The sequence below is a fragment of the Psammomys obesus genome, unplaced genomic scaffold (assembly GCF_907164565.1).
Source record: "Psammomys obesus unplaced genomic scaffold, mPsaObe1.curated_primary_1811, whole genome shotgun sequence".
Classification (NCBI taxonomy): Eukaryota; Metazoa; Chordata; class Mammalia; order Rodentia; family Muridae; genus Psammomys; species Psammomys obesus.
In genome coordinates this window covers 23,033,343-23,050,530 of record NW_026596134.1, presented here as the reverse complement: position 1 = coordinate 23,050,530, position 17,188 = coordinate 23,033,343, and the positions used below count along the sequence as shown (strand labels likewise).

Genomic DNA, 17,188 nt, shown 5'->3' with positions numbered 1-17,188 from the left:
TGGCCCTGTAAGCACTAGACATGTACATGGTACACACATATTCATGAAGGCACTCACACATACACATAAAATAAAAATAGATAATATAGAGGGGCTGGAGAAATGGCTCAGAGGTTAAGAGCACTCTCTGCTCTTCCAGAGGTCCTAAGTTCAACTCCCAGCAACCACATGGTGGCTCACAACCATCTATGTAAGATCTGGTGCTCTCCACTGGCATGCAGGCAAATATGCAGGCAGAACACTGTATAAGTAATAAACAAACAAATGAATAAATAAAATGATGTTGAATTTTAAAAAATAGATAATTTAAAAAAGAATGACAACCTAAAGGTGATCATAATGTCTAACCCGAAAAAGCACATTTAGAAGACCTCAATGTACCTTCCCCTACTTTCTCCACCACTTCCTTTATTCTCAGGGGACAAAACTCCCAGAAACACTTCATCCCCAGAAGTTGCTCATCCCTACCTGCAGGGTGAGGACTGCGGTGCTGGATCAGGGGTGGAAGCCAGTGGAGAGGTGACTCTGGTGTGCTCCAGATCTTCCTTCTCTAAAAAATCATGGAGAGAAATCGATCTGGGAGGGAAAACATTAGCACACACCTATAATCCTCTTCTTAGGAAGCCAAGGCAGGAAAATCAGGAGTTCAAGGCCAGTCTTAGCTACATAGGGTTTCAGGCCAGTCTGGGCTACCTGAGACCCTATCTAAAAATGTCAATGTGTAAAGCATATCCATATCTCATCCTACAAAAAAACAAAGCAAAATAAACAATTTGGGAAGCTGGAAAGATGGCTCACAGGTTAGAAGCACTGGCTGCTCTTCCAGAGCACCTGGGTTTGGTTCCCAACACCAAATGGCAGGTCACAAATATCTGTAACTGGAGTTCTAGGGCATCAATATCTTCTCCAAGGGCATTTCACCCATGCTGTGCACTAATGTACACACAGGCATTATAACACTCATACACACAAAATAAAAACACGATCTTTTTAAAAAAATCAATTAGAAATAGTTCAAAGATCTTAGTATAAGTCCAAAAAAAAAAATTGAAACTGCAAGAGGAAGCACAGGAAAACAGTTCAAGATACAAGCACAGCAACAGTTCTCTGAAAAGGACTCCATTGGCCTGGGGAAAACCAGCAAGAACTAACAAATGGAGCTGCAAGGAATTAAAAAGCTTCAATAAAAAAAAAAAAAAAAAAAATCCCAGAATAAAGAGACAGCCTTCCAAGAGGGGATTAAGGTCAAGAATATATACATTAAACACACACTTAAACAAATAATCCAAATAGTACACAGGCAAATGAACAGATAGTTTTCTAAAATAAGTAGGCAAAAAAAGAAAAAAATACTCAACACCCGTAGCAATCAGGAAAATGAAAATCAAAACTACAATGAGAGCTGATTTATTTCAGGTTGGAATTGCTATCATCAAAAGAGAAAAACAACAAAATCTAGTGAGTGGGGTGGTGGCTCATATATTGCTGGTAGGAATATGAAGAAGTGAAACCACTTTGGAGACCAGTGTGAGTCTTCAAACAACTAAAAATAGGAAGGCTGCAGTGGCTAAGAACCCTTACTGCAAACTGAGAAAGAAGGACTGGAGTTTGAACCTCAGCTCCCATATAACAAGCCAGGCATCCTATGATCACCTGGAATTCTGGCTCCAAGGCAGATGGAGACAGGAACATAGCTGGGGACTTCAGCCTAGCCAAGACAATGAGAGAGAGCTCCATGTTCAGGGAGAGATCCTACCTCAAAAGAATAGGCAAAGCAGAATAGAGGAGAACACCTATTGCCCTCTTCTGGCCTTCCTTCACACACATTTATACACAGACATACAAATTAACTAACTGATAACAGAACTACCATATGATTTAGATACACCACTACTGGGTAACCCACCCACAGGAATCTAAGTCAGCACATTCCACGAACACCTGCATATATATTTACTGCAAAACTAGCCAATGAACTGGATACCCATCAGATAAATAAAGAGCACATGACACACACATGCACATACAGTTGATTTTTCTTCTTTTTTTCATGTGTCTATGTGTGGTGTATCTGTATCCACTTGTGCACGCATGTGTGTGGACATCTTAAGTTAACATCCTCGATTGCTCCCTGCTACTTATTGAGGATTCTTAATCATGTTTCTGGCTTACTCCTTGAGACAGGTTAGTACATTTACACAGCCCCTACTCTAAGCTCCCCTGCTTAAGGTCAAAGAAACTGGAGCCCCAAGTCTACTGCCTAATACAAAATTCAACTTAACAAAGTCTGCCTCAAACACAGAGAGCTTGTAGCATCATAAAGGTGAAGACAAGTGCAAGTGTTTATGACCTAACCCAGGCTCACTTCTCCATAATAGGATCTACAGTTCTTAATGTTGACTGACAATCTCATCCCTAAAAAGATGTATGGCTCCTGTCACTCCACCTTCCTCCCAATAAAGGAACTGATGAAGACCTCACCTGATGCTCTCCTTTGCGTCTCTGTGAAGAGACCATTCCACTGAGGTAACATGCTTAGACAGGGGCTTCCTTTTAAGGCCCCCCCCCCCCCCCCCCGTGTCTGCTCAAATATGTGCATTACCCACTCCGTCCTCCTCCCCAGGCTGCCATCTCCATTTCAGGGGGGTCTGGTTACCCACTGTTTCACTCAAAGGAAGACACTAAGACACACAGTTCCACCCCACCACCCCTTTCCCTCCCCACTGTCTCCTAATCCTGTGGAGTTTACTAATGGCACAACTGCAAATAACACTATCCAGACAGTGGATTTTTTTTTTTTTAACGGCTCCCCTTAGCTTCTAAATATAAACTTTTTCTAAGTCTACTCTATTTTTGAAACAGACTTTTGGAAAATAATAGAATTTTAAACATAAATTCAGACTTTACAGGTTCATATTATTATTCCAAATTATTTTTAACTGCACTCCTAACTCTTTGTTGTAGAATAAATAAATATAATTTAATTGTTTGGTTTTTTTGTTGTTGTTGTTGTTTTATTGATTTTTTGAGACAGGGTTTCTCTGTATAGCTTTGGCTGTCCTAGACTTGCTTTGTAGGCTAGCCTCGAACTCAAGAGATCCACCTGCCTCTGCCTTCCAGAGTGCTGGAATTATAGGCGTGTGCCACGGTCCCCTTCTATATATTTTATTTTCTTTAAAGCATATTAATAATAACAATATGGTCTATTATTCACCTTAGAAAAATAAAGATACAAAGATAAGCAAAATAACCACAAAGGAATACAAATTAATCATAAATCTACTAAACCAAGACAACCACTGTTAACTACTTGATGCGTATCATTTCAGAAATGTAATCATACATATAAACAGGTTTGTTTGTATGTATTATGTGCTCAGGCCTGCTAGAGCCCCTTCACTGTCTATTCTCTCTCTCTCTCTCTCTCTCTTTTTTTTTCTTTTTTGAGACAGGATTTCTCTGTGTAGCCCTGGCTGTCCTGGAACTCAAAGAGATCAACCTGCCTCTGCCTCCCAAGTGCTAGGATTGCCCAGCCAGCATTTATTCCTAAAAAACAAGCATCAAATGTTAGTGACTAATTTTCATGAACTTGTTTTGTGATTAATTTATAAAAGGTACATAATCGTATTTTTAAATGGCTGTATCTTTCATCTAATGGCTTTGGCAAATATTCACGTTCAGTATCTAAAAGTGTCTAATTTCACTAATTCACCAGGAAAATGTTTTTTCCTAGTCTAGCACTCTGTATGTGCACTAGTGGGAATTCTTCTACCAGAAAAAAAAAAAAAAGATTCCCCTCATGTGGCTACCTTGGGAGACTCACAAAGAAAGACAGAGCTAGGTGTGCTGACACATACAGGAAGCTGGGGATCTTGAACGCAAGGCCAGCTTGGGCATCACAGTAAGACACAACATAAACAATGGTAAAAATAATCAGAGGGAAAGAAACAGAGGAGGACAAAGGGTCAATTCCAACTGGCAAAATATGTGTGATAGCTCCTTAAAGGTAGCTCCAGTACATCCCTTTAGCAGAGCCCATCATTCATGCTTACAACTTAAGTTCCTGGCTCATCTTACCAAAGCCCTGCTCAGATGTGGCGCCAGCCACTACTCTAATGAGCACCAGTTCTTTTTCATGGGCTGTGACACCATTAGCACAGAAGCGTGTGCTGCTGGCTGAAGAATGAGTTCAGTTCCCCTTCCCCCATCTTCTCTATCACCTGTTCTTTTGTCCTTCAGCCTGTGGACATGAGCAAGGAGGCCCTTGCTGGATGTGACCTTGGATTTCCAAGACTCTAGAACTGCAAGAGATAAAGCTCTGTTCACTATAAATCATCCAATCTCAGGAAGACAGAATGCTTGCCTAGGGTGAAGGGCCAAGAATCAATCCCTAGCATTGCAAAGGGAGGGGGCGTGTTGGGGGAACTGAGGATACAGCTCAATGGTAGAGTCCTTGCCTTGTTTGCCTGAACTGGGTTAAATTTTCAATGCTGAATAAAATAAGAGTCTAAAATTATCCAGTCTTGTTACAGCAGCACAAAATGGACTAAGACATACAGGAAGACATGTACAATATGTTTATCAGAGCCGCACCTCAGATGTAAGGACTACACAGGCTGGAGGTAAAAAGGCGAGAAAGGATAGCCCATGCAGATGGTAACCAAGACAGCACAGGTGGCTAGACTTGTAGCAAATAAATGATTCAGCTAGACAGTAGGGTACTCCTGCTTTCAACATGTGGGAGGCTGAGGACTCTTGTACATTCAACACCAGCCTGGATCATAACAGCAAGACCTTGTCACATCTCAAAAGCCCACAAGACCCCATACAAAACCAAAAATCAATCACATAAACACACACATATGCATACACATATCAAACCAAAAGGTGTCACAAGAGATAACCAAGGCTATTATTTAATGATAAAGGGGTCAATCATTCATGAGAGCATACTGAGTCAGAAGGCTGAGGCAGGAGAGTCAAGAATTTGAGGCTAGACTAAGCTTCATAGGGTGACCCTGTCTCAATAAGCCACAAAAACAAAATAAAGTAACAATATTTCAAGAGCTGAATATTATTTCACCAGTGTTTTAAAACAGTTGATTATGGGCATACATATCCCTGGTCATGGGCATCAGTGTTATTTCTAACTTTTCATTCCCCATGGTGATCTGAATGGCCCCATAGACTCATATGCTTGAATGCTTGGCCCATAGTTAGTGGACCTGTTTGGGAAGGATTAGGAGGTGTGGCCTTGTTAGAGGAAGTGTGTCACTGGGGGTGCGCTTTTATGTTTCCAAAGACTTATGCCATTTCCAGCTACCTACACACACCCTCTCTTTCTCTGAGTCTCTTGCTAATGGGTCGGATGCAAGCTCTCAGCTACTACTCTAGTGCCATGCCTGCTACTATGCTCCACAACATTATAGTCATGGCCTCAGCCCCTCAAACTGTAAGCAGGGCCTCAGTTAAATGCTTTCTTTTATAGGTTGCCTTGGTCATGGTGTCTCTTCATAGCAATAGGAAAGTAACTAAGAGACTCACCATGGTGGACTATACCCTTGAACTGTGAGCAAAAATAAATTCTTTCTCCCATAAGTTGCTTTTGTCAGGGTGTCATCACAGCAACAAGACAAGTAATTAATATATTACTTCTAATTTGTCTTTATTTTTATTAAGTTAGAGAAGATATACATGCATCTATCCATACATCCTTTATTTTACTTCCCTATAAGCAGTCCCAAGAAATAAAATTACTTGTCATAAGGTCTGCCTATCCTGACTTTCATGCCCACTATCCAATTTCTCCCCAGGTTTCACTTCTGCTATCAGTAAGTAGATGTGACTGTTTTCCATATCATAATGGAAAAAAATCTTTACCATCTGCTAAAGAGAGCATGATGACACACTACTATTTTAACTTACAATCTTTTGATAATTTATATCAAAATAAATCCTTAATGCATGTAAAATAATTTGCTTTATTTCTTTAAAAAATCAGTTCATACCACGTACACCATTAGCTTATCTTTTCACTCAGTAATGATAGTGACCCTTTTGTGTATGTGTGCATTATGTGTGTAGGTGTTCCAATGTGTGCAAATGGATGCATGCAGGTGCATGTGTATGCGTGTGCGTGGAAGACAGAAGTCAACCTCAAGTGTCTTCCTCAATCACTCCACCTTTATACTCTTATTTTTTGTGATAGGGTCTCACTAAGCACTACTAAATGACCTATAACTTGCTATGTAGACCAGAATGGCCTTGAACTCAGAGATCTGCCTGCCTCTGCCTCCCAGGTGCTGGGATTAAACATGTCCACCACCACACTGAGCTCTCTACATACATTTATACATACATACATACATACATACATACATACATACATACATACATACACACACACGTGTGTGTGTATATGTGTGCGTATATATATATATATATATACATACATGTATATATTTAATTTGTGTGTGATATGTATATGTGTACGACATGTGAGTGCAGGCATGTGCGCCACAAAAGAGTCAGTTTTTGCCCTCCACCTTGTTTTGAGGTAGGGTCTTCTCTTGATGTTTCTTGTTGAAGTACTGGGCACTCCAGATTAGCTGGTAATTCTCCCATCTTTGCCACCTATCTCACCACAGAACTTCTGGGATATTAGATGTGTGTCACCACATCCAGCTTTTTACATGAGTTCTGGGGATTCTGTCATCAGGCTTATAGGTCAAGTGCTTTTACCTGGTGAGCCATTTCTCTGGCTTCTACCTTACTTTTTGAGACACACTCTTACCAGAGTTCACCAATTTGGCTGGACTGATTGGCCAACAAATCCCAGGGAGCTCTCTGTCCGTTTCCTTGGCACTGGGGTTACAGGCGCATATTGTCATACCTGGCTCTTGACATGGTGTCAGGGACCTGAACTCATGCCCCTCATGCTTACATAGCAAGCACTTCACTAAGTGATCACATCTGCCCTGCTCTTTCATCCACTTAGAAGAGGGCATGGAGTCTGTCCTTTAGTCACCACTCTGCTAAACATTTTCTATAATACACAGGAGTCACATAAAAAAATTAATGTAAAAAAATTGAGTTAATAATGACTACCTTGATTCAATAGATCTTTACCAGGCCCTGCTACGTGCCAGACACTGTGTTCCATGCTGTGAGGAAAGTTAAATGTGTACCTTCAAAGACTCAGTCTCCTAGAGAAAGGAAACTGGAAAGCAGGTAATGGTAAAAGCATGACACCATCTAGATAGAATTAACTGGATGATCACGGAAACACTGAACAAAGAGGACAGTTGTCAAAGGCTTCCTGAAAGAGACAACAATTAAAATCTTAATGAATAAGTAAGGCCCAGCCAGGTCAGACGAAAAGGACTCTGGAGACAAAGGAAATTGAATAAGCAAAAGTGCGTGCATAGGCACAAGTAGGCATGCACACACGTGTGTGCATGCGCACGAGCTTGCACATACACACACACACACACCAAACTTCAGCAGGTAACTGAGACATAGGGTTGGGGTATAACTCAGTGATTATCTGCCTAGCATGTGTCAGGCCCTGGGTTCAACACCCACCCACCCACCTCACCATCAAAAAATCTTGAGAAAACAGACTGCATTAATTTCACTCAGTTCTTCCTAAGTTCCTAAAAAGTGGTGAATTTTGTATGTTTGGTTACTGTTTTATGGCAGCCTTCAGTAGGGATGGACACCCGATGTGATAGAAGGCTTCTGAAGAAGGCCACAGAAGATATAGGATCTAACTAGTAAAGATGGTTCAGACAGACTACAGGGGACACAATTAGGCAACAACTAGGTGGCCAAAATTTGGTTTTGGTATGCCAATGCTGACTTCTAAGCACCATTTATTTTCTTTCCTAACAGCTGAAAAAATACCTGTATGATAGCTCCTAGAGCCAGGCTGAGAATTTATATCTAGTTTAATAGTATAAATCTGAAGTTCCCTGGCTTCCCATGTAAAATAAATGGTAGGTATGTCTATGTCTGCCCTTAGCAGCCCTCAGTGGTGGCAGAAATTTTATCTGCAGGTCCCTCATTTGGCAGCCTTTTGGCTTTTAAATACCCAACCATCTCCCTGCAGGAGACTGGCTGTTTCATACACAATAAAGAGGGAAATAAAAGACCTTCAACTCCCAGTACCAGAAAGTCAGGAGACAGGCACATAGCCTGTATCTCTTGCCTGGGACCTAAAACAGGACTGGCATATGAGCAGAGTTGTGGCAGCAGCTAAAGCACTTGCCACTGATGTCTGGCCTCTGGAGCCTCACTTCTTCTTTACAGTGATTTAGTAAGTCTTCTTTATCCTTCTAATAGATCCTTTCCGCTTATGGCAATCCGAATTAGCGTCTGTTGCTTAAAACAAAAAATCCCTAGTTAGGAATCCTCTGCATTCGGATTTTAAACTTGGAAGCACCCTCAGCATGCTGTCCTTTCTAATTGTTCTTACTGTTCTAGCAAAGACCTGCTAACTTGTTGTTCTTTTCTGAGTCAACATCAACCACCCGTGGCCTCATTTATGACATCTGTTTATATAAGGCTGCCAAATCACATGAGAGCCATTTGTGAGGCCCCCAGACAAGTTCCATATTAACATCAATGATCACTGATCATAGATCACCACTAACATATGTAACAGTGAATTCTTGGAATATTGTGAGAATTACTAGAATGTAACCACAATAAGAAGTGAGTATATATTGTTAGGAAAGTGGTGCTGACACACTGGTACACAATAATCACAGATTTCAATTTGTAAAAGATGCCATTATCTGCGAAGTGTAATGAAGTGGATCATAATAAAATAAGGTAAGTTTTCTTATACTGTTTAGGATCCAGCTATTTTGCAAAGGAAGCCTTTCCATAGTTGACATATTTCAAAGCCTTTGGAGCCTTTCATTTATATGTACACTCTAAAGCCAACCCATCAATTTCCAACCCTGAAGAAAACACCAAAACTCTTCTGAGACTATTCTTGGCATTCATTGCATTTCATACATAAGCAACCTGGAAATAAATGACATTTTTATAATCTTAGTTTTCCACTCTATAAATCTGGAGCATGCTTCCGTTTACTTATATGATATATAAAAGAAAGGGAGACTGACTCATCTTGCCAGGCTGGCCTCAAATTCACTACATAGCCAAGGCTCTTTATTTACATAGATACCCTTTATTTCCTCTCAATAACACATATGATCTGAATAAGATTTTTTTATAGGTATTTAAGCTAGTCACTCTATGGTAACTGCTATGGCCTGAATATGGCTTATGTTTCCGTAAAGGTTCATTCGTAAGGGACTTGCACCCCAGAGTGAAGATGCCAGAAGATGAGTAGAATTTTAAGAAGTGGGGCCTAGTGGGAGGGCTTTAAGATTTGGGAAGGTATGTGCTTTAATTTTTGTTTTCTTTTTTTCCCCCACATCACATAGGGGCTGCTTCTAATTCACAACCAGAATGACAGGACCACCGAAAAGTGTAGGAGACAGCAAAATCAAATAACAAAAAAAGAAATAACCTCTATGAGAGTTCTCACAGGTAGAGGCTGGGAAGCAGAAGACTCGTCCCAGAAGTCCCTGTGAAGCCAGGCAGACCCCCTGAAGCCAGGCGGACCTGGTAAAGGCAGGCAAACCCAGGGAAGCCAGGCAGACCCAGTGAAGGGAGGCAGACCTGGTAAAGGCAGGCAGACTCGGTGAAGACAGGCAGTCCCACCCACAGAAGAAGCTACACCTCTCACAAGCCTCAAATCCAGCTATGTATTTTGGTGATCCAGTGACTCCTCTGGTGGGATGGGTGAGCAGTCGAAAAGACTTTTTTTTTTTTTTTTTTTTTTTTGTCATCACTAAATGGGCCTCAGTGTGCTATGGCTGCATGTGATCAGAGAGGAAACCTGTTATTTAAAACTCAGCTCCCGGGGTACCAGTCAGGAAGCCCCAGCTCTAGACTGAGAGACAACTGAGGGAGTCAATCCTGGACAGCAGAAAAATAAAAGGTCAGATGCTCAGCAAGCAAGCAAGCAGCAGGGAGCTCTAACCAATCCTGCAGTTAAGTTTGCAATGGGGGGTGGGGGGCAGCCCCTGCATGCAATGGCTAGGGGCTAACCTCATCTCCTGAAAATGACTTTGGAGCTGGATAACCTTGAGCCTGAGCTCGTGAGTGGATGCCAAACTCTGACACCAAACATTTGCTATGAGGTTTGCTGAGGCTCCAGTGGACTATGAGAAACTGACTACCAGATACCTCCAACATGGTATTAAAGCTTAGTGGCTTTAGAAAGTAGGGAGACCAGTCCTCCTATAAAGATATGTAGACTGCCTGTGCTTCCCCCACACCTCCTGATTCCTAATACACGAGGGAAGAACTCCCTGCCTAGAACATTAGTTACCCCAGGGTACATCAAGTGGATATTCTCAGGAGGGTGTGAGAACCTGACTGTTCCATTAGCCACAAAGCTAAGAGTGACCAGCAAGGCCTCCATGCCCCAAGAAAGTGAAGTGAGCTATGACAGACATCAGACACTTTTGTAGTACAGGCACACAACATACACTGGAGGAAAGATAAAGGTCTGCAAACTTAGCCCAGCCATGCACCTGGCAGGCTTTTTGTTGTTATTTTGTATGTGTATGGTGTGTATGTTGATTGAAACACCAGAATGAGCTAATTGCAAGATGAAGTTATTGTATATAAATGCAGGTTTATTGGGAGCAGGGAAGGGAAAGAGGGTGGGGGGGAGGGAAGAAGAGGAGGAGGAAAGATGCAGAGAGATAAGAAGAAAAAGATGAAAGAAGCAGCAGCAGAAGCAGCAGCAGAGAGAGCAGTGGAACCAAAATAGTGAAAGGGGAGGAGAGGGGAAGTCCCTGCCCTTGGGCTGGAGAGTTCAGGGTAGGGGGTGGGGCATGCCAGCCATGCTCCACAGCAGGTAGGGACACCAAGGGAGAGAGATGTCTGAAACCAAACCCATGTGTATGCATACACACACACATTAACATGAAAGAGGAACTATGTGAGAAGAGGAAGGGGGAGGGCAAAAAGAGTAGCGAGGGGCAAGACAGAGAAAATATTACATTTCCTCTCATGTACAGACTCTGTACCTGTGCACACACTACCCACACACATGTACAGAATGGAGACTGGTTTGGATTTGGAGGGAGAAAGAGAGCAGCAAAAGAGGGAGATGAGCAGTGAGGAAGGAGACAGAGCAAAAATGAGTAAAGTACTCTAGGATGAACTAATAAAAAGCACACGGGGCTGGAGAGGTGGTTCCAGTTAAGAGCACTTGCTGCTCTTCTAGAGGAGCCCATACAGTGGGGCCCGCACAGCGGCTCGCAGTCTCCTGTAGCTCCACTTCGACCAGGATCCGGCACCCTCTTCTGGTTTCTGAGGCTACCAGGCACACACGTGGTGCACAGATACACATGCAGGCACTCACACAGGCACCTTCGCAAATAGTAATAAACAAACAAATAAAGATTATGAAAAAATAAGGTGCTAGAGAGACAGCTCAAGACTGCTCTTACAGAAGGTCTGAGTTCCCATGTTGGGGTGAGGGGCTCACAACTGCCTGTAACTCCAGTTCTAGGACATTCCACATACTCTTCACATCTGCAAGCATGAACATGTACAAACTCATACACATATAGACACATGGTTAAAAATAAAAAGAAATCTTTGTTAGGCATGGTAGCCCATGCTTTTATCCCAGCACGTGAGAGGCAGAGGCAATGGGATCTCTGAGTTTAAGGCCAGCCCAGTCTACATAGCAAGTTCCACACCAGCCAGAGCTGCATAGTGAGACTCTATGTCAATAATAATAATAATAGAAATGAAATCAATCTTTAAGTGTATATCAAAATAATTCCTAGGGAATGATTTTATTGGCAATGGTACACCAAAAAAGTAGGTAACTGGGGTTTTTTTGTCTTTGTTTTTGTTTTTTAAAGAAATTCTGCTGGGTGGTGGTGGTGGTATATGCCTTTAATCCCAGCACTCACTCAGGGAGGCAGAGGCAGGTAGATCTCTGTGAGTTTGAGGCCAGCGTGGTCTACAATGGGAGTCTAGGACAGCTAGGACTACACAGAGAAACCTGTCTCTAAAACCCAAAGAAAAAAATTCTAATGTATTTTTAGTTAATATGAATTGGTTTAAAACAAAATATAAACTATAATGTAAACTTAATATTCAAAGATATTGCTAACCTCTATTTCACAAAAAAAAAAAAAATCTGAGTTTTAAAAAAAGATCTGTCCCTGATATGCAGAAAGACTCCAATAGAAAAGAAACACAGTGAAGAACATTCTAGCACCTGCATGTTTGTATAGGTATTTTTCCTGGAGAGGTGATACATTCTTGTTACACAAAATTCAAAAGTGACAAAAGTAAACCAGGAAGGCTTCCTTTTATGCTAGCCCCATCTCCAAGGTAATTGATCTAAGGAGAGTCTCTGCACATAACGGTAATGTGCCTGTGTGTGTGTGCGCACGTGTGTGTGTGTAATATTTTCTACACTACCAGGACATTAGATACACTACTGCACATGTTGGTTTTTTTTTCTATTTACACTTCAGATACCGTACGGAGCTGTACACAATTACAAGTTCTCTATAGATAAACATTTCTTTCAAATCTTTTACCACTCCAATGATACTATAATAACCTTGTGTCTCCATTCTTAAATAGCAGAAAATCTATAGATACTGCAAAGATATGGGCCAATGGAAAAGATGTTCTAATTTTGATGGATATTAACAGTGCATTTAGACCCACTTGATTAAGGCATGACCCTGTTTTGTGCACCTGTACCAACCGTGAGTCATTTCCATTTCTCTTAATCAGTCAGGCTACACAAATTTCATATATTAAGATTCTCAGAGCATCTTTTTTTCCCCCCCAAACAGCTTAATGGATACAGGAAAAAAATAAGATTTTTTTTATATAGTTTAAAGGAATGCCCTAAACTATTCAAGAACTGTTGGTAAAAACAACTTTTAACTGGATTCAGATAGGCAGGAAGTAGAAGGGGGAAAGAAAAACATAAGCTTATTTCCAGAAGGATAGAGTGTGGGAAGATGGACTCTTGTTTGAGAGAGACAGGAAAAAGCAAATATAAACATATCCTTTTAGGTTTCTGAAATTTAAACCACTATGAAGAAGGAAAAGCCAATTTTTCAATACTGGAAATTGTAATAGGTCAGCCAAATATAAGCTAATTCTCTATGTATTTCTAGAGAAAACAGGACAGGTTTTACAAATTAGATGACAGCATGGACAGATGTTTTTTCTTTTAATGAATATGTAATTATTTATCTCAGTATGATTATAAAAATTTAATCTCAAGCTAATAATATCATGTATAACATTAAGACTGAAATAAAATTTAAGATAGTAACTAAATAATAGTGAAATAAGGTATTCTCCAATGTGACAAGATCACTGTCATGGTTCCTAACTGGCCAAAATCTTGGAAACAATGAGTGGAGGGAAAACCGAAGCTGGACAGTAACAATTTATAGCTGATAGCCTTAACAGCAAAGTGAGGCACAAAACAGAAGCCTTCTTCAAATCATTTATATTTGACCACTTTCTTTTTTTGTTTTGTTTTTCAAGACAAGGTTTCTCTGTGTAGCCCTGCCTGTCCTGGAACTTGCTTTATAGACCAGGCCGGCCTCAAACTCACAGAGATCCACCCGCCTCTGCCTCCAGAGAGCTGGGATTAAAGGTGTGTGCCGCCACCACCCAGCTCTTAACAATTTTCAAACTATGATTTTCTTTTCAGATTACTGAGTGTGGTTCAGGCATTCTGATCACGCTATAGATTTGCGCTTACTGTGCATTTTCTTTATAAGAAAGCCCCCAAGCAGGGTTTCCCCGTTGTATCTGAATACTAGGTCAAGGTTTCTTTAGAACTCTCATAAGACTTCCCCATTCAGTAAACAGCTGCAGAATTTTTTTTTTCAGAGAAGAGGACCAAAAAGCAGATGAGAGGCTTAAAAGGAAAGCACATTAAAAGAGTTATATTTCAAGCAAATCCAGTGACCACACGGCCCAGTTTCTCTTCAGCACTTAAGAGGGGGACTCAAGACGCTCCTCAGTGATCATTCAGATAACACACCTTGTACGAACATGCTATGACATAACAACCAACTATCAACATAGTAAAAACACAACTACTCTTTAGGGAAGCCACAGGCAAACAAACAATTAGCATGTTAATATAAGACTCAAGATAAAAAAATTAAAATACAAAAACAGAGTCTTTTTAGCATCAACTTCCACCACTCTGGACCATCCAACAGGGAGCTACCAAATTTCAAATCCTAACTGACTTAGCTTGAAACCATCACATATGAAACACTTCCGTCTGTGCAGAAAAACATACTGCACTGCTCTTACCCCTGCATTAGAACCATAAGTTCAGCTGACCACCTCCAGTCCTCAACATAGTCATCTACAGCAAGCCAAGTTCTTGCTGAGATCATAATAAACACTGCCCCTTCTGTTCCCCAGAGCTCAGCAGACTTCAAAATGACCTGCCTTTAAATGATGTAACACACATTCCTCAGAGAGTTTCATGATATAAGGAATGATTTCTCTCTCCTCTGGGGAAATAAAGAACCCAGGTGCCCCTAAATTAAAAAAAAAAAAAAAAAATCTATTAAAAACAATCACAGTTCCTAAGACACTCGGAACACCATGACCACTACAGCCTTTCGCTTATACAAACATAAAACCATAGTTTTACCAAAACCTCAGCAACAAATATCAAGGCTACATGTTAAAAACAAGTTCTCGTTATTCTGGATGCTGACAAATTCCTGAAGGAATAAAGTACGTCAAAAGACTCAAACCCTCAATAACAATGAATATAAAGTAATATCCATTCATTTTCCCTGCTGTCTTCTAAGTGAAAGTGACAAAAACGTCTTTCTGTTTTATTCCTTCTTAGTGTCTCTACTGTTACCTCAGCAACTTTTCCACTGGAAAGTGGCAACAAACTCGCAATTTTGAGCAGTTCTAAAGTTTACTCCCAAGTCTATAAAATTCTGGTCCGAGCAGCAGTCCCACTGAGCTTTGCAGACACAGCCTAAGTCTAAGCCGGAGTTTCTCTCAAAAGCAACATTTCTGACATCTGAAGCAGACCTTCATGGCAGGACATTTTAACAACACGTATGGCTTAGAGTTGTCAGTAATAGTTGCCTCCAGCTCGGATAACCAAAAATGTTTCCAGATATTGCCAGTCTAGTTAAGATTCACCACTTTAACCCAAGGAGCATCCTTGGTTATCTCAGGTATTATTGGCTGTTCAAGGCAAATAAATCCTTGAGAACTTCACCTACATTCAGCCTGTGTTTGCAGAACTTCCAGCCCAACAAATATTTTAAATACAAGGTGTCAAGAGTACTCCAGAAATATGTTAGAAAACAGATCCAATATAAAACAAAGACACTCAAGTATGTTCACCACGAACACGTGAGGAAATAAAAGACAAGTTAACCAAGTTAACTTGTGCAATTTGTAAATATTGGTACATATTGGAGACAGATGTTTAGGAGATATATGCTTCTAATAAGAGCTTATCTGCTTAATCTTTATAATCTTTCAGAAAGTAAGCTTAATTTTTTTCCCTTTTCCTTTTTTGGTAGTGCTAGGCCCTAAGCCAGGGCCTCACATACGAACTCTACCACTGAGCTATATCCCATCCTGATTAGAATTTCTATAACCATGATATCAAATGTTACCATAGAGCACAAAATTTAAAAAATACAAAGGACAAAATGTGTTAGAATGTTTTCAGTAAGAATATACTCACCAGCAAGAGTTTGATGGTTCACAGGTTGTGATGGTTCACCCGTCACATCTTACAATAGGGAGATGTTTATGATACTCGTAAAGAGCATTATGTTGAAAGATACAATAGGGAATACCTTTGCAGCAGCTCTGGTAATTTAGCTGAGCAAAACCAGTCCTAGACAACTGCTTTGTACAGCAGGCATGTTGGGTTTCACATTAGGTTCTTTAGTCACAGCGGCTCATATAATCCTCCCACCAATGCTGTAAGGCAGAGGTACTTTTCGTACCCACATCTTATAAAAAGAGGAAAATCGGGCATGGTTAGAGAAATTAAACCTCTTGTCCAAGGTCACTAAAAGTGAGGATCCACACTCCAACCAGGCACCAAGAATCCACAGCGGTGCCTCAGTCACTGTACTTTACGATGCTTTACTCTCAGATCTCCAAAACCAGTTACTTGCTACTTAGTGGGACCAGCTCTCTCCCCTCTGGAGTATTCTTTCAGACACAAGCCCCCGTGATGCTCACGAGGCTCAAAGAAAACAGCTTGGTAGACTGTCCCTTTAGTCTTTGGACACTTAAGTAAATTCACACGAAGGAACTTGTGTGGTCTGAAATGGAGACAGACACTGGCTCAAGCAAGAGAAGGGTGGGTCTCAGAGAAAGAGAGATCCCCAAAATTCCTACTGCAACCTCTAGTTCCTGCCTTTGCTCCGACTCCTTCGGGACCCCAAAGCCTCCCTATTCTGGCTGCTTTCCATCTCTCCCACTCTGAAGGGCTCGGCGACCACGATGGCTGGGTGCGGGGGGCCTATGCTAGGGCAAAGCGGGGTTCTGACAGAGGAAGGCGGGCGCCCAGGTAGACGCCGGCAGGAGATAAGCGCGGAGAGGTTAGCGTGGGGACCAGAGGTGAGGTCGCGCGGAGAGCCAAAGGCAGGGGCGGGAGCCGAGCGCGGGGCGAACGGAGGTGGGATGTGGACCCCGACTGACGCCGAAGAGGCGCGGCGGAAGGAGCAGGACTGCCAACCGGGCTGCTCTGAGAAAGGAAGCGGGACGGGAACCAGGGCTTTCTGAAAGAGGGGGAAGAAAATGAGCTCGAACGCAGCCGTGGCCCCCGGGGCGGTGAGGAGACGGGTTGCCGGAGGTGCACGGCCCCGAGCCGTGGGGCACCCACCCTTCCAGCGCCCCGGCCTTGCGTACCTGAGGCGGCCGCCTGGCTCCCCTCCGCTCCCCGGCGGTCCCCGACGCCGCCCGCCGACCCACGGCGGGCTGCGGGGCTCCAGAAGGGCGGCCCCTCAGCCGCCTGCCTATCCGACATCTGCAGGCGGCGCGCGGAGCGTCTCCGCAGCTGGCCGCTTGCGGCTCCGGAAACAGC

The 17,188-nt window shown here is 42.1% G+C and overlaps 1 protein-coding gene across 3 annotated transcripts in view; it reads right to left on the bottom strand.

Annotated features, from left to right (window-relative positions):
* Window positions 1–17,174, bottom strand: part of Tmed8 (transmembrane p24 trafficking protein family member 8) — a 33,136-nt gene extending 15,962 nt beyond the window's left edge. The window contains exons 1-2 of one of the 3 annotated variants that reach the window (XM_055592995.1): window positions 17,014–17,174; window positions 469–550 (exon numbers count right to left, since the gene is read on the bottom strand). In XM_055592995.1, the coding sequence (XP_055448970.1) occupies window positions 469–550; window positions 17,014–17,131 (200 nt within the window). In that variant the 5' untranslated portion in view covers window positions 17,132–17,174. Of the gene's footprint in view, window positions 1–468; window positions 577–17,013 lie in introns of all 3 variants that reach the window. The other 2 variants (XM_055592996.1, XM_055592998.1) reach the window with 2 other exon arrangements.
* Between the last annotated feature and the right edge of the window lie 14 nt (window positions 17,175–17,188).